This window comes from Tachypleus tridentatus, chromosome 13 (genome assembly GCF_004210375.1).
Source record: "Tachypleus tridentatus isolate NWPU-2018 chromosome 13, ASM421037v1, whole genome shotgun sequence".
NCBI classification, from domain to species: Eukaryota; Metazoa; Arthropoda; class Merostomata; order Xiphosura; family Limulidae; genus Tachypleus; species Tachypleus tridentatus.
In genome coordinates this window covers 125,630,599-125,652,485 of record NC_134837.1, presented here as the reverse complement: position 1 = coordinate 125,652,485, position 21,887 = coordinate 125,630,599, and the positions used below count along the sequence as shown (strand labels likewise).

Here is a 21,887-nt window from a genome sequence, read left to right as displayed (position 1 = left end):
AAAGTGGTATTTACACTTTGTGGTTTGGATGAAATCTTTTTTTCGGGAATATTAGTTTACCGTTTGGCTGTCGAATATAAGTGAGATGAAACAGTATTTCTGTGAGTTATAATAAATGTGTGGCATTTGCAGTTCTAACTGATTTCCCGACAAGCATATCTGATAGAAATTTCCGCGAATAGCCACAGGTGCTACTGCTCAAGGGTTCAATTACACTTCCAGAGTGAAAATGTTCGACTGAGTTTTCGGAGTACGTGTGGGAATAAAAGAATAAGGAAACTTGAAATAAAGTAAACAAAACGATTTATTACAGCAAGAAAACTAAAAATTGAGCGCATGTCCACGTGCGATAACAAATAGTTTTCATTACGAGTATTTGTTTGTTTTTAAAATGTGCGCAAAGTTACACGAGGGCTATCTGTGCAAGTTTTGTTTGTTTTGAATTTCGCGTAAAGCTACACGACGACTATCTGCACTAACCATCACTAATTTTGCAATGTAAGACTAGAGGGAAGGAAGCTAGTCATCACCACCCACCTCCAAGTCTTAGGCTACTCTTTTACTAACGAATAGTGGGATTGACTTAACATTATAACGCCCCCACAGCTGAAAGGACGAGCATTTTGGTGTGTCGGGGATTCGAACCCGCTGCCCTCAGATTACGAGTCGAGCGCCCTAATCACTTGGCAATGCTGGGCCCTTCACTACGAGTAATACGACCGTTGTTCCTGAAGTTTTACTTCACGTGAGATGAATTACCACAACAATATAAAAAAGGACAGTATCACCTTGTGATCTGTGTTCTCTGATAACATTGTTGGCCTATCGGTTTTACTTCACGTGAGATGGATTACCACAACATTAAAACTGTTAACCTATCAGTTCCTGTTGACGTCATACTCCGACCAGCAAATAATATTCCTGTTCTAAGTAGCTTCAATTAAGGCCCAAAACACATTAAAATATCCTTGTGGACAGAAGCTGTAATATAACAAAAACAAAGGGCTGGGATGGCTTGAAAAAGATGGTATTAGACACTTTGGACCATATATTGCCGCCATGACAGCGCAAAGAATCTAAATATCAATTTGAACATGTTACATCGTCATATGTCATAGGATAACACTGTACGCCTGTATATCACAAACATCAAAACAATCAAAAGCCTCCCGCTGTGGCATCAGTAGGTCTTCAGATTTACACTGCTAAAATTAAGGGTTCGATGGACACAGCAGATAGCCCGACATGACTTTGCTCTAAGAAAATACAGAGCAACCAAAAATGTTTAACTTCGTGTACTGTCAAGATTCCATTCATCCTCTCAGTAAGGTGTATTAACTCGTTCACAAGTTATAAATACATGTAATAAAATCACATTTTGAAAAGAAATATAGAATAGTAAACAATACAGCGTCTTCTGTTTGTTGTTAAACATGAAGTTACCAAATGGACTACCTGTGCTGAGTCCAGAGCGAGGAACAAAATCCAATTTTTAGAGTTATAATCTCTCAGATGCAAGGGCTCAACATGATCAGATGGTTGGGGCGCTGGACTCACACACTGAGGGTCACGGGCTCAAATCTCCGTCACACTAAACATGCTCACCATTTCCGCCGTAGGGACATTATAATATTACGCTCAATCCCACAATTTTTTGATTAAAATAATAACCCAAGATTGGTGGTGATGACTAGTTGCCTTCCCTGCAGTCTTAAACTGTTACATTAAGGAAATCTAGTACAGATAACTCTCGTGTAGTTTTGCCCGAAACTAAAAAATAAGCCAAACTTCAGAGTTTCCCAAACTCAACGACATACAATACAAAATCACTGGTAAACGAAATAGAATTGTACTGCGATAAGTTGAGAATTTAAATAAATATGAATAAAACCCAAGTCATATTATTTAAAAGTGTAGTTGATTGTTTGTAGTTAGCGCAAATCAGTCTGTGCTCTGCCAACTACGAGTATCGAAAACAGGTTATAGGTATTGCACGTTCGCAGACATGCCGTTGTGACAGTGAGGACATATTATTCAGAAAATCGTGCATAAACACCAACTGATACCACAGTTACATCTAGACGGAACTCTTGCAGGTAGTAGCACCAGCAAAACTGTTAAGAATTACATTTGGCTTAACACAAACTGGGTACCTCACATTAACAACATAAAAACTAAATTTGATTTGGTTTGTTTTGAATTTCGCACAAAGCTACACGAGGGCTATTTGCGCTAGCTGTCCCTAATTTAGTAGTGTAACACTAGAGGGAAGGCAGCTAGACATCACCACCCACGGCTAACTTTTGGGCTACGTTTTTACCAACAGTGGGATTGGCTGTCACATTATAATGTTCCCACGGTTGAGGGGGTGAATATGTTTGGTGTGACGGGATTCGAACCCGCAACCCTCAGATTACGAGTCGAGTGCCTTAACCACCTGGCCATGCTGGATCTCAGAATTTTGAAAAGAGTGAGTTACCTTAGGAGCCTGACTGGTAACAAACAAAGGTCTTCACCATAAAACATATTAAAAATATACAGAACAAATATAGGATCAGTCGTAGAATATGTGTCTGTATGACATGAATCAGTGTATCAAAAACGCAAATCAAGACTTAATGAAAACGTAGATCAACAAATTCAGAATTTCTACAAAACTATTCAAACATTCCAAATCTATCAGATAGAACCCCTGGATAACCCTCTTCAATATTATAAAAAAAATATTAATAAAAATGAGCTGATGACCGAAATTGAGGTTTATATAATACACGAAGAACCAAGCCCTAAGCACTTATCCCCTCTAAACATCATGTGAGACTGGCGAATAAAGGTTAAGACTGATAGACGATGTATCCCCCCCCCCCGCTCTGTGGGTCCTACTTTCACAGTCACCTTCAAAACCTAGGGTGCATTTTAAAATCCCGCATAGTAGCTTGTAACCTGGGATCTTTTCAGTCGATGGAACGTGTTTTTGTTTGCAGCGTTAGGTTGTAATTCACGCCCTATTCAAACACACTTTTTAATGTCTGGAACTGAGCGCAAATACACACAATACATTCCCCTATCTGTGGAACTGAGCTCAAACTCTCTGTTTTGGCTATTAAAACATACAACACATTTCTCAATGTGTGAAACTAAGATCAAGCTGTCTGTTTTGCCTATTAAAAACATAGGCACACTTCTAAATATGTAGAACTGAGTTCAAATTGTTTATTGTGTTTGTTTAATTGTACTGGAAATGTTGAGGTACTGTAGAATGACTTGGATCAGTTGGAAGGTGAGAATGTTGTTCACAAACGAATTTTTATCACAATAAGTGCTTGGTTATTATAATTTGGATCATACGTTTTGTATGGATGTCACTAAAAAGGATATTGGCATGACGATAAATAAGTAAATAAAGCAAACTTGGACATATTTTGTTACTAGTAGTAATATAATTATAACTTTTGTAAATAGAATTATTGATTACAACTCAAAAGACATAATCGTTTCATTACACAAATCGAAAGTTAAGCCTTACTTGAAATATCGTATATTATTTTGCCAAACTGTAGTGTAGACAGTTTTATTTTTCTAAGAGGGTTTGTTTGTTTGTTTTGGAATTTCGCACAAAGCTACTCGAGGGCTATCTGTGCTAGCCGTCCCTAATTTAGCAGTGTAAGACTAGAGGGAAGGCAGCTAGTCATCACCACCCACCGCCAACTCTTGGGCTACTCTTTACCAACGAATAGTGGGATTGACCGTCACATTATAACGCCCCCACGGCTGGGAGGGCGAGCATGTTTGGCGCGATGCGGGCGCGAACCCGCGACCCTCGGATCACGAGTCGCACGCCTTACGCGCTAGGCCATGCCAGGCCTTCTAAGAGGGATGGTGGAATTAGTTTTCACAAATAATAGCGGAGATAATTTTTTTTACAGAAGTTTAAAAAAGCAAATTGTATTACCTTTTCTCTGTGGTGTGTGTAAGTAAGGGCAGTCTTAAATATTACCAGTAAATGACCTCTCGTTGTCCGTAATGTTATATTATCGTAGATCAAGAAATGTGAGGTATTTACAATTAGCTTAAACTTGTAAGTTTCAGGTAAAAAAAAACACGAAATAAGTTACTATTTATGACCTTTATTAATTCTAATTAATACTAATGATAACTGTATTTAAAAAATACAGTTTTGTTAAAATGCAGCTACCCAGTGAGCGGTATGTCTGAGAACCTGTGAGATTAAATATTGGGTTTTGACCCCAGCGGTAACTAGAACATAGATAGCAATTGTGTAGCTTCGTGCATAACAGCAAACAAACAAAAGCTAAAGTGCGTCCTTCGATAGAACAGTATTAAGTCTACGGACTTAAAAATGCTAAAATTCGAGGCTTATTCTTCCGCGATGGACACAACAGATAGCTCTATGTGGCTTTGTCCTAAAACGAGCAAATTAAAATGCCTTGACCTCACTTATTTTTTTCCTACTGTACCAAGGCTATAACTGATTAAATACCATGTGACACTTCAAGGAATGTAGTCGGGATCCAAGATAGTTGTGGACCATCATAACAACTCAAAGATACAACTATGGATCTAGGTTGAGTTCAAGGTCGAAGAATGCCACCTCGCCATCGACAAAACTGCCCCAAAGTACAAAGGTTAATGTTCTACAGGTCATTTTGGCAAACACGGAACCTAACCACCAGGTTCTTTGTATTTTCATACTTTGTATCTGGATGAAATTTTAGAACAGTGGGTTGCTGTAACTAACTTGTCTTGACCCATGCTTCTAACAATGTTTGTATGATCTGCTAGAGTCTTTTTTGACACAGGAACCATCTGACTATGTTGTTGTCATCTAGCCAGTTGTTAATCGTTATATTCGTAGTCCAACTTGGTCATTAAAACATTCCGTAAGTGAAAGGTGAAACTACAGTATCGACAAATCTAGGCTAGGACCACAAAGTGTCTGGGACTGACAACTACGTTACCATAGATGACGTCTTTGGTTTGAACTCTTACAGTCGATTAAATTATTACAAAATGGCCACTATGGAGTACCTTTTTTCCACCGAAGAAGTAAAAAGTAAGATAAGGTGTGATAGAATTTATTATTTAAGTGTTGCCAGACATAGAAGTGAGCACGATGAATGGTGCTGATATCATTTGTAAAGTGATACGTGCTTCAACTATTCCACAGTCTAGCTTACATTCATTTCCTGTAAGTTTGTAAGTAAGATATCAAACCGTAGAACTTGTTTTGTGTTCTAGATATAGTTCTAAGGTCGCTGTAAATGTTCAGTGCTTTACTGTTCTTTTATTAGTGCAAAATTATACAATGGACTATCCACACTCTTCCAAGGGTAACTGCTGACCTACCTTAGACTTCTTTATACAATGGACTATCCACACTCTTCCAAGGCTAACTGCTGACCTACCTTAGACTTCTTTATACAATGCACTATCCACACTCTTCCAAGGCTAACTGCTGACCTACCTTAGACTTCTTTATACAATGGACTATCCACACTCTTCCAAGGCTAACTGCTGACCTACCTTAGACTTCTTTATACAATGGACTATCCACACTCTTCCAAGGCTAACTGCTGACCTACCTTAGACTTCTTTGGTGTGTGTGTTTGTTGTGAATACAAGCAACGTTGAACAAATATGCATTTTGAATGATTTTTGCATTTACCTAGTTATCTCATTGTCTTGTGTGTAGCACGTGCATATATGTTCAGGTTAAGTTTGTTTGTTGGTAGATTGTACATACTTGGTTATTTTCAATGGTTGTTTTTACTCTGCTAATGTTAAAAGGGCCACTTTAAGTCTGGTTTGAATTTCACGTAAAGCTGCAGAAGAGCTAGCTGTGCTGGCCGTTCTTAATTTAGTGGTGAAACAGCAGAGGGAAGAAAGTTAATCATCACCACCTTGTGTCAACTCCTGAGCTACTCTGTTACCAACATATATTATAACATTATAAAGCTCTCACGGCTGAAAAAAGTGAGTATGTATGGTGGGACAAGGATTTTAACCGGAAACGCTCAGCATGCGAGTCGAGCGCCCCTTAACCATCTGAACAGGCAACTTTAAGATGTAGTTTTAAAGAGTTGAATTCACCTTGGTACGTTTAATTTAAAGGGCTTTTTTTGTCTGTAATCTTTCCATGTATGAAAACATTTGTTTGGCTTTCTGCGCTATTATATGGAGAATACTTTCATTTTCTGTATTTCTGTGAGGGTTTCTTTTGGTGTGGATATTTAAATCACGGTGAAAGAGTTCTTCTGCTGTATTTTAATCTTCTAAATGTATCACATTATTTTTATCTATTTTAAAGGCTATTTGTTTTCAACATACAGATCTTTCTGGTATGATATGTCATTTGTTTTTGATTTGTTCTTAGTTAATATTTCTTCGGGGCTTGGCCCGGCATGACTAGGGGGTTAAAGAACTCGACTCGTAATCGGAGGGTCTCGGGTTGGAATCTCCGTCGCACCAATCATGCTTCCTCTTTCAGCCGTGAGGGTGTTATAATGTGACGGTCAATCCCACTATTCGTTGGTAAAAGAGTAGCTCAAGAGTTGGCGGTGGGTGGTGATGACTAGCTTTCTTCCCTCTAGTCTTACACTGCTAAATTAGGGACGGCTAGCACAGATAGCCCTCGAGTAGCTTTGTGCGAAATTCCAAAAAACAACAAACAAACAAACTAATTCCAGGTATTTATTTCCACATTCCTCTTAATTTGTCTATTGTAATTCTGATTTCGAAATCCAATAAACAAATCTTGATGAAGGTAGTAAAAAAAAACAACATAATAATACTTTTTAAGAACTTGTCATTTCTTGTGAATGTACGACTTGAGACAAACAATATGCACTAAATAATGAAAAGTTAAATAGCGATTTAACTAGAAAGCATTAAAAACTAAGACAAGACGAGGATGATTTGTTAGAGTATACGGGGAACAGTTTTTGTGTGTGTGTGTGTTGAATGATTAGAAAGAAACTAAACTGAAAACATTGAACATAAAAAATCGTATGGAACTGACAAGATCTTAAACTGTGCTGTTACCGTTCATATTTTCTCATGTATCGCTTTTCCAAATTCACGAAAACTCCAGTTTTTATGACCTTTTGAATTCCGTTTGCTCAATTACCAAGATATTCCATAGAAATTCTTATATTTTCCAATGCTGGGAGACTGTTTATTCTGAAAGGGTATGCATGTGTATGTTTACTTACAGCAAAGCCACATGAGGCCATCTGTTGTGTCCACTGAGGAAAATCAAATTCCTGATTTTGGCGTTGTGAATCCGAAGACTTACCACTGTTCCAGCAGTGGACTATTCTGAAAGGCTATGGTAATTGTGAATAAAAACAAGAAGAAGTTCTCAATGCATGGAAAATCTATAAAGCATTTGGAGGCTGTAGAAAAAAAAATTATTCTTTCAAATATCTTCTGTAGAGTAATTAAACAAATGAACCTTTCAAGATAGAAGGAAAATCCAAAATGACTTTCAAAACTTTGTCTAATCTATAAGATTTTCGGCACAATGATAACTTTCACAGAAGAAATACCAAACTGTTACAAATTGTTGAAAGTTGGTGCATAAGGTGATTGCACCTTCCAGATGCATCAAGCATTTAAATTTATCCAAAAACGAAGTATTGGATATCCTTTCAAATTAAGTTCTAAGAACCATCTTTTTGATTTTGCTCCATAACTGTTGGTAGAACCACAGATATTATCAGTAATTGGATGACAGATTGTTGAAATCAGAAAAAAACCTCAAACTGATGCCGAATTAGTTATTCAGTCTGTCAAAGTTAAGAATCTAGCAAATCTTTGGGCAGAAAATGATTTTTAAAAGCTTTGTATTTGACTCTACGTTCTGAACAGTATTGAGAAATACCACTGAAGTCATGTTAAGAACATTATAGTTGCATTTACGGCCATTTGAAATGAAATATAAATAATGTTTTGCAAAATAATTTTGTTTTTTCTCTTTGAAGTAACAACTTCTAACGCTACATCTGAGCGAATTTTCTCAATGTCAATCCGACTCGAGACATGGATACGATCATCTAAATATCAATAATGTTTGAAATCCTGTGTACTAATAAATTTACAGCAGGAAGAAACAGATAAATTCAAGTTAAATGAAATTGTGAATTAATCTGTTGTTTTTAATATTCGATGAGTCTCCTCAGTTTTGGGTCATCCAACTACATTTTTAAACAAATTTTTAATTTTTCAAAATTATTAATTCGTATTACCGCGCCAATAAAGACGTACCTCTTAAAGTCTTTTTTTTTTTTTTTCGTTATCTATCTTTTTGTTCTTCCCGATTAACCGAAATAAAGCAGTGCTGATTCCAACATTTAGTGCAAATGCTTGATAACTTCTCCTATGATGCCGAGGGGAGCGGGAAAAGGGGATACTTGGATAACTTGGGTCTGTAACTACTATTGCTTTCCTAATTTAGACGAATATACTTGTCACGTATAGTAGCGCATTTGTTAGGTATATTTTAACTCAATACGAGCAGCATGAGCATTACAGAACTTAAAGTTGAATATTTTATCTATTTTTGTCTGTACGATCGCGCGCATCGTATCTGTTATATTTTCAGCTTCTCTGGAATGAAATCAGGACTTTTTAAATTAGATTATATGTGTGTATTGAGTTCCCTTATTCACGTGCTTTATATACCTACAGAATGAATTACTAAGTAATTAATTTTTAAACTTTTTTCTGGGGGTGGAGATCAGAAAAGGAGGGACTCTTCTGCGTCCGGTCTATGCGCGTCAATGGCTCTGCTGTTTTTCTGCCTCTAGTTTCACAAAGTCTTCAATAACTTACGTGATTTCATTTCCATAACTTAAAACATTTACTCTATTTTTCTTGAAGAAAACATGCAAACATGTTTAGGGCAATTTGTTTTTAATATATTTTGTCTGTTTGTTAATCAACACATAGTTACACAATGGGTTATCAATGCTATGCCTACCTCGGATATATTGAAACCCGAATTTTAGGGTTATAAGTTTTGACGTAAGGAATTGATTTGGCCCGGGAGGGCCAGGTGGGTTAAGGCGTTCGACTCGTAATCCGAGGGTAGCGGGTTCGAATCCCGGTTGCACTGAACATGCTCGTCCTTTCGGCCGTGGGGGCGATATAATGTTAAGGTCAATCCCACTATTCGTTGGTAAAAGAGTAGCCCAAAAGTTGACGGTGGGTGGTGATGACTAGCTGCATTCCATCTAGTTTTACACTGCTAAATTAGGGACGGCCAGCACAGACAGCCCTCGAGTAGCTTTGTGCAAAATTCAAAAACAAAAACAAACAGGAATTGATTTTAAACTGATTATATGAAACAGTATTTGACATTTAATAGCTATGATTTTTTTAAGTTTATTTATGGATATATTTTCCTCACAAAAACATTAATTTTAAGCGATTAGTAATGAGTAAAGGACTTTCGCATATATGTATATATTTGTTATTGCAGTTTTCACGGATAACTACGTTTTCCTCCTGTTTTAAAGTAAATATTAGTAAGATTCACGTGAAACTAATTCATGGAATAAAAAATGCATATGGTGTACGTACGATGGACTTTCCTGCCAGCGAGGTTAAATTTCTTTGACGTCAGTTGGTAGCCATATTGAAAGTTTAAGGCACACAGCGTAGACGTATTTGTTGTTGGGTGGTAAGAGTTAGAAGTTGTCACAGTTACTTAAATTAAATCTTCTGGAGGAGCCAGGATGTTTCCAGTCCAGCGTATGTAAACTAACCTGCCCGTAAAACTGAAAATGATTTTCAATGTTCTTAAATTTACACTGAAACTTCCTATTCCTAAAGTTTTTTGTTTTGTTTTTTAAATTAAGATTTCAGTTTTAATGTGCGCTATGTAATTTTCTCGATTCACTCACTTTTCATATTAAATAATAGTAAGACTATATATAACAAAAGTAAGAGCTTATAAAAATAAAACAGAGTGTTTTTAGAACTTGTAACTTAGATAAATGAATACGTAGAAATATACAGGGACTGATCTAATGTTAAAACGTTATCGGTATTAAACGAAAATGGTTAACATGTACTATATCTTATAGAACAGTCCACGCATATTTTTATATAATTTTCACTTATTAACTTGTAAGATGTGTAATCTTATATTTTATTGTTAATTTTGTGGTGATAACAATAGTGGGAATAAACTGATTTTCCGGAATTTTATATATTGTTTAGTTTGGAAAGATCTCAGTTTTGAGAACATGAAAAGTAACTTAATATTTGTAACTGTTTCATTAATGCTGTGGAAATTTTAAAAGGACTGTTTGGTGAAGAGATATGTAGTGATCATAAAGGATTTAAGTGTGGTTATTTATAGCTGCTTGAAAACCTTCAGTTGAATGTTTGGATGTTATGAAGGTATCCAATATTCTAGTGTCTATTTATAGAAAATTTTGTTTTTAACGGAAAGAAAGCATTGCAGTTTTGTATAAGATTTGATAGTAAGTCTTCATGTAATACATAAGGAGCTTTGATTTTCTTTTGTGCATAAGAAATAGATACTCTAGAAGGAAAGAAGAAAACAGAAAATAACTCTGTTTAAAAATATTAAGATAGGAAGAGAAGCTTTAAAAACTGGGATTTACTTTCAATGAACCTTCAAACTATCTAACTAGAGTGAAGGTGATATGCTTAGATTTATTACTTCTTTCATTTTAACAGATTATTTCTTTTAGGAACTATACATTTGTGGAGTATTTGTTCTGAAGATGTAGTTTGTGTTAGATTTATTCCAATTATGTTTAGATATATCAGTATAAAGCTAATAGTTTCAAAACTGGTCATAGCACAAGATTTATTAATAACTGTAAGCTATTGCTTAATTTTAAAACTTAAAAGAAATATTTAAAAAATAAGTGGCTTCAAAAATATTTAGTCAAAAGTATTTTACAAAAATGTCTGTGTTCAGATACATGAAGAAATACCCAGTTCTTATTGGTTTAAAAAATAATAAAAACTGTTTTTTACAGTTCAAAAGTAACTCAAAGTACTGGTATAATAATATAACCAGAGTAAACCACATCCTGGCTGCCAGATTTTTAGTATGTGAAAAAAACATTGCCAAGCATCTGAGAATGTTTTAGTAATTTTTCATTACATAATGTGCTTTATGATGTATTAAATAATATCTATAATGTAAGTAAACATTATAGAAAAAAAATTATTAAAGCATTAGAATTTTCAATAAATATATTAATACTGTAGAAGTGTAAGTTGACATTCTGCTAAGACATATTTATGATGTTAACTAATAGAAACTATAAATTGTCAAGTAGACCTTGGGTTTACGAGATGTCACTGATAAAAATTGAAATGCATGTATGTTTTGTTTGTCTTAAATTTGCAACTTACACAAAATTAAAATTCGAGTCACAGAATTTCTTTGAATAAGGTGTTAACCTTCTTGCCCCTTTCACAGTAGATCACAAGTCAAAGGCCATGTCATCAGATTTCCTGACTTGCTTTCAAAATTTTATTGAACTATTATTTTATGAATTTATGTCAATATGTTTGAAATGAAATTGTAGATTATAATTTGAACTTTCATATTATATGAGTTAATTTCATAATTTAAAAGTAAATATTAAAAGAACACCTGAATAGACGTTTATGATGTCAAAATACTAAGTCTAATTTTATACAAATTATGAACTCAAATTGCTAATATTAATAAGCTAGAATAGAAAATAAGAACCTCGTATATTTTTATTTTGCTGAGATATGGTTTATGTACTGAATCAGACATAGTGGTCTCTCTCTCCTTTTTCCAGTTTTGGAAATGGTCCCTTATATACACTTACTCAATATATGATGTGAGTAACCAGTCAACAGCTTAGAATGACCCCTAATGGTTTTATCAGCCATTTTATTCTGTGAAAAGGCTACCATGTTCTTTCAAATAAAGATTTCAAAAAGGTAGATTTTCTTTAGACTGCTCAAAGTTTCATATTTTTTAAAACCTAAATATATCTTAGTTACTAAGCTTGATGAATTATATTGAAATTCTGTGGTATCAGTATAGTTATTTATGTTTTCTTGGTTATTAAACTACATATGAAACGAGAATAAAGTGATATCATCCATGTGCAAAATTTTAAAAGGCTTAGTAACCTGTGTCCGGTAGCAACCAAGTTCAAAGGTCTTAGCTATAAGAGATAATTGTTTGCTTTAATTCTCTATTTATTGTTCTTTATTCAGAAAAAATAAATTTAATAATTTATTTCTAAATAGTAATAATTGAAATATGTCTGTATATTACAAAATACTAGTCCACTAAAACACAGCCAAGACAGGGAAGACTAAAAGTCAGTTTTATATTACTGTACACGTAACATGAGTGCTCCTGCACAAGATCAAAGTAAGATATGCCAGCGAGACATGACTGGAAAGTCAGTATAATATGTAATAAATATATAAAAATAAAGCATTAAGACTTGAACTACTCAAATATTTGTATTTTTATGTTATAATTTGTAGTCATTATTGCATGAAAAAAGCATAAGTTATATTTATTTCCTAATTTGTAGTACGAGGTTGGTCAAGTGACAGACCCCACATAATTTGGGTATAGAAATAAACCCTATAATCAATATAAAGGTTTACTGAAAATAAACATTTGAAATGTACTTAGGTTTCAGAGATTACACAAATATTTGAGATTTTTGAGACGAAGAATAGTTTTTTTTAATCGTAATTTGAAATCACCTTCCACTCAGACTAGTAACACAATAAACTTGGTATTTTCACAATCAAATCTATAGTAAAAATATTTCATTAAAAGACTTGTGTACCAAAATCTTGTAATCTTTACTAAATATCTATCAAACTTTGTGAAGATGGGTTTGTTTTGAATTTCACACAAAGCTACACGATGGCTATCTGTGCTAGGTGTCCCTAATTTAGCAGCATAAGACTAGAGGGAAGGCAGCTAGTCATTGCCACCCACCTCCAGCTCTTTTACCAACATATAGTGGGAATGACTGTCACATTATAATGTCCCCACAGCTGAAAGGGCTAGCATGTTTGGTATGACTGGAATTCAAACCCACGACCCTCAGATTATGAGTTGAGTGTCTTATCCACCTGGTCATGCTGGGCCTTTGTGACGATAACCATGTTGTATCAAAAGTTATGGTATAAATACTTAATGTACAAATGTGTACACAAACTCATGTATATGACACTGAGCCTGTTGTGAAAGGGTTAATCAACTATTGTGGCATGTAGAAATTATTGCTGATTTTAACCATAGACAAGGCTGTTCATACACATCCAATACTCATGAAAATAATTTTTCAATAATCCATATATTCTTTCCCCCTCATTTTAAACTCCTACAACATACTGACCTCCACTGCTTTCAGTGGCAGTTTATGTTTTAAGCTAATCATTTTATAGGAAACTACAAACATATAAATGTCCTAATTTAACTTAATCCTCGTCCTTTCAACTTTAGGATACGATGTAAATGGAAGTCATTACCCTCCATATCTTCAATATAAGAACCTATACTTGATGATTGGGTCTTTTTTATTTTATTTTATTTAAGGGAAAAGTTAAGAGGCCTTAAAACTGTGTCCTTAAGATAATATCTTCACATGTGGAATCAATATAGTAACATGAATATAGTAAACCCACATCCTTTCCAAAACTGAACACAATACTCCAAGTGTGTTGTTAATTATTGATTTTTGTTGAGATAATTTTTTCTTCTGATTTTGGTTCTCTACTTGAGTGATGTCTTCTGCATTGGGATCCTTTTCTTCAGTCGTGCTCTTACATGTGTACCCATATGTATGAAAGGTGTGATCTGAATCATAGTATCCAGAGTGCTTTAACTTTCACTTATTCTGACTTATTCTAGGTTATCAATATCATTAATGCAAGTCAGAAAAACCAACAAAGGCTAAAATTCTGGCCAATAAGAAACAACCAGTAATAGTTAAATCAGTTAATCTAACACCAGCTGTAACTAGACGATTAATAGAATTTGGTAATTGATTAATCATTGGTGTCATTAATCAGTTATATTTAATGATTTATGGAGTAACTGAAAACAGAAATAATTAGAAAATATTTCACTTAATTCATTAATTGTGTGACATTAATCAGTTTAACCACTTTTTTTGACACTGATTGATATTATTGTTGGCATTCCAACATAGTCGGAGTTTCTCTCAACAGAAATAGTTTGGCAATGCTTGGAAGACAGTCACGTTAAATGTCACTTACATGGAAAGTTTGGTCTTTTGATTTGCATAATAGCTGTTACTTAAAGGTTGTGTTAAACAACTAAACTGATATACAAAGCAACTTTGTTCTTGAGTAGATCATTATGGCATATGGCATAGTGAGGTGCATTTAGTAGCTGCATTTCTCCACTAAAATACACCAAGTACATATTACAAGACAAGTTTTATTGTAGAGTAATGTTGAAAAATCTTTACTGGTATAATTACACTTTGCCCTGTGTATGTTTCATTAATCAGAGATGTTAATATATATAAAAATACATTTTTTGTTATAGTTGAAGGTCCGTACTCATTTTCTTATCAAACTTTCAAGTGTTTCTTTGTTATGTTTTACTGTTTATTCGTTATTATATTTAATTAATCAACATTTTTGTACTAAAAAAAGAAACTTAACTAGAGTGGAATGGTAACTGGTAAATAAAATTAGTTTTCATTTAATTAGCTGGAGTTTAATTGAGGACAATTGGATGTTCTTGAAAAATGAGCTTCATATATATATTTATGAAGTTAATGTCCATTTGTCCTCAAAACTCCCCTCACAGATATAGGACCTTATTTTATAACTTCTTTTAATTTTCTGAATTGACAACTTGTTGGAAAAATGTTACTTCTTTTCTTTTTAGTAATGCACATTAATATAGTACTTTTATTATTATCAATAAAACTGTTTTTGTTTTTTAAATAAAACTTTAAAAATTGCAGTGAAATGGGTTTAATGCAGAATTTCAAAGTGAGTCTTTCTAGCAGAGAAATACTGTGATATCATAGAAGAAAATTGACTATTTCTGTTGGAAAATCCAAGTGTATACTATGAATTGCATTGTAGTGTGACTGAAAGAATACCAAGTCCTTTGTATGGAATTTGTTGCATCCAAATTAGCAGGAATTTTGTAGTAACTCCATTTTTATAGGTTAAACAAGTTTGTTTTTTTTACTTCAATATGGGTGTAAAGTGATCAGCAACATCAAATCACAACACCAAAATTGCTATGCTGAAAAGTGACTTATGACAGAGAAGGTGTAAAAGTTTAAGAAATAATAAAAAAAAAAAATCAAGATACAACTTACAGAGAAAAGGGAACAGGCTTGTGCACTATGTAAGCACATGAAATTGTTCACCAACATACAGTTAAAAGAAAGTCTGAGTAAATTTGTAACAGAGAAGCACACCATTCAGCTTGCCAAGATCCTGGCCAAACAGCTGTCTGTCATTTAACATTTCTGCTAGTTATATGAGTGTTGCAAGAGAAATCAGCTGCACACAAGAACAATATGGACATTTTTAGTGTAATGTGTTTGCTGTCCCATGTATACCATATTTTCTGAACTACTTGTGAAAGTTTTATTTCATTTACGTGTAGTGAGGTATCAAATTGTTTTTGGTATGGCTATATTTACTGTTCATTTATTATCTTCTACCATTTAGTTTAACTACAAATTTTAATTTGCATTTAAACACTAACTCGCATTTTAGCTGATCAAATTGATTTTAAGTTTGTATGACACTGACATCAGTTTCCACTAGTAGTGATGAACAGGTTTTATTAATGTTAAAAGTATGTGTATGTGTGTAAATTTAGTCACATAAAAACTTAGTAAACATTCACTAAGTTTATTCACAAAATATAACTGAAGAGTATTTTTTCTGATTAATACTTGATAGTTAATAACTTTGCAGTTGTGTGTATACAAATTTAGTTTTTTTTTTTAAGATTTTTCCTCCTGTTTCTTTATCTTACTTTCTTATGGTATTGGAATATAATCCTGGTATTTATGGTATATTTTTATTTGATGTTAGTAGTCAGTCCATGTTTAGGTACGTATATATTAACTATGCTTTAGGGAAAAGTAATTTTTGTCTTATAATTGCTTGAAAGTTTCATTTTACACTTCTGTGGGTATCAAAGTTTAACAAATTCATTTTGTGTTTCAGTCCTAGCTTTGGTGGCTATTTATTTGTGGCTTAGTCCATTACCTGTAAAATCTTTTCCAATCAAATACAGTATTACAGCATCAGAAAGTTGTGCAAATTAGTATTATGGAAAGTTCAGGGCTTCAATTTCTATTATATTCCTAACCTTTAAGTATGTGCATACATTGTGACAACTTTGTCAAAAAACCTTCTAGCAAGTACATCTTAACCTTTTTACAATGGGTCAGGGGAAAAATGCCATGTCATTATGTTTGTTGACTTGCATTCAAAATTTTATTGAACTACTATTTTATGAATTTATGTCAGTAAGTTTGGAATAAAATTATAGATTATAATTCACTTTTTTTATATAGTTCTCTTTTCTAAAAGCAACTATCAAAAGAACATGCCTAAATATAGATTTTAGTGAGTCATGGTATGTTGAATGTAGTACTGTCTAAAATTAAATGTTTGTGTTATCAAAATACCATGTGTTTAGTTTTGTACATATTAGAAACTCAAATTACCAATATTAACAAGCTAAAATATAAAATAAGAATCTTGTATCTTTTTATTATGCTGAGATATGGCTTATGTACTGGATCAAACACAGTAGCCACAATCATCTTTTTCAATTTTTGGAAACGGTCCTTTATATGCATTTCAGTATATGCCATGAATAAACAGTCAACAATTTAATGTCCCCCTAGTGGTTTTCTCAGCCATTTGAGTCTGTGAAAAGGCTACCACATTCTTTCAAACCAAGATTTCAAGAAGGTAGTTCTTGTATTTAGTCTGCATGAAGTTTCAATATTTTTAAAACCTAGATATATATTTCTTACAAAGCGTAATAAATTATAGAGGAATTCTATGGTATCAGTATAGTTATTTACAATATTTTGGTTATTCAACATTACATATATAAAACCTAAAAAAAAAGTTGTTTATCTTCCATTTGAGAAATTTTAAAAGGCTTAACAACTTATGTCCAGCAGCAACTGAGTTTAAAGGTCATAGCGAAAAGAGATAATTGTTTGCTTTACTTCTTGATTCTTCATTTTATGTTTATAAATAGTAATAATCTCAATACATAATATGTAATAATTGAAGTATAACTGTATGATATAAAACTCTAGTACACTGAAACACAACCAAAACAAGGCAGACTAAAGTTCAGTTTTATATTACTGGATATGTAACATGAATGAACATGCACAGCATTTGTGAAAGTTGTGTATGTTAGCAAGGCATGACTGAAAGGTCAATATAATAATAAAAAAATGAATATATAAATATATAGTGTTAATAGATTTAATGTACTTAGATAGAAAGTAACAAGCATAGTCTTATTGAAAACAAACATTTGAAATGTATTTAGGAGGTTTTGAGATTACACAAATATTTGAGAGATTTGGGATGAAGAATAATCTTTTAATTGTAACATGAAATTACTTTGTACTCATGAGTAACAAAATAGACATAATTTTCACAAGCAAATTTTTAATAAAAATATTTCATTAAAAATTATTTTTTATGTACAAAAACTTAGAACCTTTACTGAAAGTCGACCATAATTTGTGGAGATACACATACTGTATAAAAAGTTATAGTGCAAAAATTTAATGTATGTTATACTGACCCCATTACAAAAGGGTTAAGTCATCAAAATAACAAGTAGCATTTTTCTTTAAAAAAAAAACACATTTGGAGGACAAAATATCCTTGTAGTGAACCTATGTTGATTTTTTCATCATATATTTCACTTCATGATGTTGCAAAACTAGTTTATCATATGCACTAAAATTGCAGAAATAAGCCCAACTTGCCAATAATAATTTTGAAGGCAACTCATATCACCTACTTTAAAAATAGGAGTAACATTAAATAATTGTCCAGTCATCAAACACTTTCCCACTGTTGATATACCAAAAACTAGAGAGACGTGCATGTCAGGTCTTTAAATGGATTTGGCTGATTCACCTTGGGACTTTTGGCCACCTTTGAATTAGATTAGTTCTAAGTATGTGTTTCAAGCTTTTATTAGAAGCATAATAATAAAGTCACTCCACAGTATATATAATGTATTATACATTAAGTTTTTCTGACCACCAACCAATTAATATCTATGTGATTTTGATTGATCCCAGTATTTCTCGTAGAATGTTTAGGTTTGTGAGTATTAACATTATCCTCCATCTCATAATCTCCAACAAAATCCTTGCTGCTATCATCCTTTAATGGCCTAATCTTCACTTTAATATTTTGCTTACCTTTCACATGTTAAATAGTTACTAGTGTTAGTTTTGACATTATCAGCTACCTGTTGCTCACATGTCCCTTTATTTAGTAAACCTGCTTTTATGACCTGTAAATGTTATTAAATTCTGTTGTCAGTTGATATTTTATCATTTAATTTGGGAATTTTTTATTTATTACATTTAACTCATGAGCATTGAAGTTTTGTAACAGTTTTATCAGTAGATAATGAACTTTAGTCAAAGAAAAATCTGCAGATATGTTTAAAAACATGAACCAGTTTCTTTAGTTTGAACAAGATTATCTTGTGTATCATCCTGTTTTATCCGGTGTCTCAGTTTCTCCGCTTGCTTTTGCATAATCAATTCCAGATTACCATGGTTTTTGTTCTTGTATTAAAAATTAGGAAAAGTTGTGTGTCTTGTTTTTCTTCTCTTATTAAACAACTTTGTTAGAAAAAAAAAGGGGTAACTCTTAATTCTAAGTGGTGAATTAATTAGGTCTAGTTGTATGTAAATTTTATACAAATATTTACCCTGAATGACTGTGAAAAGAAGCACTTATTAAAAGTACTATAGCCTTTTCCAGACTTCTGTCATCTGCATTCTCTTTCAAAATAAATGTGGCATCTCACATGCACCTCTCCTTAGTTTCCTTGTGTTTTAAAAGATAGTAAAAGAGTGAGTTAGTTATGAGATGTAACAATGGATACACAGTAAAATGTTGTGTTGTAGCAATTTTGTATTCTCATTAATAAGAAAGAGTGTTTAATTTTGCACTGTTTACTTCACCCTAATTGTTTGTTGATGCCTCCTAAGTGCTCATTAGTGTTTCACATTTTGAGAAATACTAAAGTGTCATAAAGAAGTGTTTTTGTAATTGGATTTGAGTATTTTTTCACTTTGAACATTTATTCACCTAAATTATTGAAATTCCACAGTTTATTTACATTTATGACACTACTTTTTCTTAGTTTATATTTTATTTAGCTGACCACATGTGTGAAGGCAGTTGTGTAATTGAGTGTAGGAATGTAGAGAGTGTGCTTAGATGTTGGATATATTTATTAATATGTCCAACTCAAGCCCAAAATAAACCAACACAAAGGAACACCTTTATATCTATATTAATAAATATATCCAACATCTAAGCACACCCTCTACATTCCTACACTCAATTACACAACCACCTTCAAATATGTGGTCAGTAACCCCTTCTATATTTTCTTTAGCTCCTGGTCCTCCTGGAGCCCCACCCCCAAGAGGACCTCCTGGCCCTCCAGGAGCCATGGTGCCTCCTCCAGGCCCACCAGGACCTCCTGGTGCACCACCCACTCCTGGTCCGTCCATTGCTGTGGTTCCTCAAACACCCCCAGGCCAAGCACATGACCTCCCAACATTTATATGCCCTCGTCGCCCTAATGTTGGTACAGATGGAAGGCCCATTATGCTCCGAGCTAACCATTTTGAGATTTCAATGCCCAGAGGTTACCTTCATCATTATGATGTTACCATTACTCCTGATAAGTGTCCTCGTCGAGTCAACAGGCAAGTTTTATGGATTTTTTAGCTTATTAACTGTACAAGGAATATTAACATTGTAGAGATGTTTAAAGTGTTAATAAAACAAATTAATATATTGTAATTTAAGATGTCTTACTCATTTTGCATGTTTTGTATGAAGTTGATCAACCTAGGTTTAGTTTAATGTTTTGATATTTTTGACCTCTTTCAGCCTTTAACTATAATCAGTAGCATATGAAATTTTGCTGGAATGGAAATAAGCTCAGAATATTCAAGCCACATGTTGTCATATTTACAGTTATTCTTTTGTCTGTGAAAGTTGAAATTTTTTACTTGTGGCATTTGTATGTTTCCTAAAATAACTATAGCTTTCATTAAACATATTTACAAATTTTTGTTGGTATTTATTGAGGTCTAAGATTTTTGTTATAATGTAAACTTTTATGCTTATACATTGTTGAATAATAAATGATATAATGTGTGTTTTTGTGTAGAGAAATAGTTGAAACCATGGTTCAGGCATATTCAAAGATTTTTGGAAGTCAGAAACCTGTATTTGATGGAAGGAAAAACATGTACACAAGAGATGATCTTCCAATTGGAAAAGACAAGGTAAGATAACTTGACTGATTTTTGCTTGAGAATTTAAATTGGTATTTGCAAGTTAATGGTGTAAATTTAGGTATAGCAACTTTGCTTTCAAAAGCAAATTGAAATTGAAAAGTCACATATTCATAAAACATTGTAAGAAAAAAATGCAAGTCCAACTGAGCTTTTGGTAATTGATCACTTATAAGTTTTTCAAATCTTACATACACTTATGGAAAAGCTAGAGATGTTGAATACACAAGACCTGTTTATTGTAAGCTATTATTTAGTAATTTAGAATTTATAACTAGTGTTAAAAGTAATTATTTTAAAGGTGATAGTTATGACAGATTTTGTTACGTAACTCTGTAAGAGTTGTATGTTGTGTGTGTAGTTCAGTTGCTGTAATTTGTCATCACGCTACTCAAAACTTCTGTATTTTTCCTTGTTTTAAGTGAGTATTGTTATATCACAGTATCTTATAGTTTCTAGGCTTGAAATGGACAGTGTGTGTGAGTATTGGTGACCAAGTGAGTGCAAGTTGAGTCAGAAAACATTAGGTTAATGAAAGTGAGGTCAGAATGAATGCACTATTATTAGTTAACTATAATGGTCAATATAAGTTTCACAATTTAACAGAGATAAATAGAATAATTTGTCTTGTCAAGGGGTTTTCTAAAGTAATTGAATTTTCCTGTGTGGATTTTGATGAAAATAAGACGGTTATTTAAAGTTCTGGATACAATGGTGATAACCCATGGGGTAACATAAATATATTGCAGATTATGTGACAAACAGAGTAGAGAAAAATAATTTTTCTTCTCATTTGGCTTCTAATGTAACTGAATTAGTTCGTGTGGACTTTTGAAAAGAAAAAATAATTATTTAGAGTTTTAGGTACAACTGTGATGCAGTGTTAGTGTGTAAATAATTTCTGAACAAACATTTGAATTGTTTTAAATATATATTAAAACAAATGGATTATGTGCTGGCCATTTATTATTGGAATTTATCACTGACATATAACAGGCACCTACTGTAAAGAATCTGGCTCTTTATACAAAAAAATATTGTGAATGTCATTAATGGTTCTCCAGGATCTCATTATTGATTAAATTGACTGGTTTTTTGACCTGGATAAGATTTTCAATAAATCTTTTGTATGTATCTCAGATATTAAATCCAGTGTCTTTTTATCACAAAACATTAATTGCTTATTAAGAAATTAAAAAAAAAGTGTAATTTTTCTTTTGTTTATTTTTGAACCCTTTCATTGATGGGTAAAAA

The 21,887-nt window shown here is 33.0% G+C and overlaps 1 protein-coding gene across 2 annotated transcripts in view; it reads left to right on the top strand.

Annotated features, from left to right (window-relative positions):
- The first annotated feature begins 9,638 nt into the window (after nucleotides 1–9,638).
- LOC143240063 (protein argonaute-2-like) overlaps nucleotides 9,639–21,887 on the top strand; it is a 42,688-nt gene continuing 30,439 nt past the window's right edge. For both annotated transcript variants that reach the window (XM_076481907.1, XM_076481906.1), the window contains exons 1-3: nucleotides 9,639–9,774; nucleotides 19,721–20,036; nucleotides 20,507–20,624. In XM_076481907.1, the coding sequence (XP_076338022.1) occupies nucleotides 9,759–9,774; nucleotides 19,721–20,036; nucleotides 20,507–20,624 (450 nt within the window). In that variant the 5' untranslated portion in view covers nucleotides 9,639–9,758. The remainder of the gene's footprint in view (nucleotides 9,775–19,720; nucleotides 20,037–20,506; nucleotides 20,625–21,887) is intronic.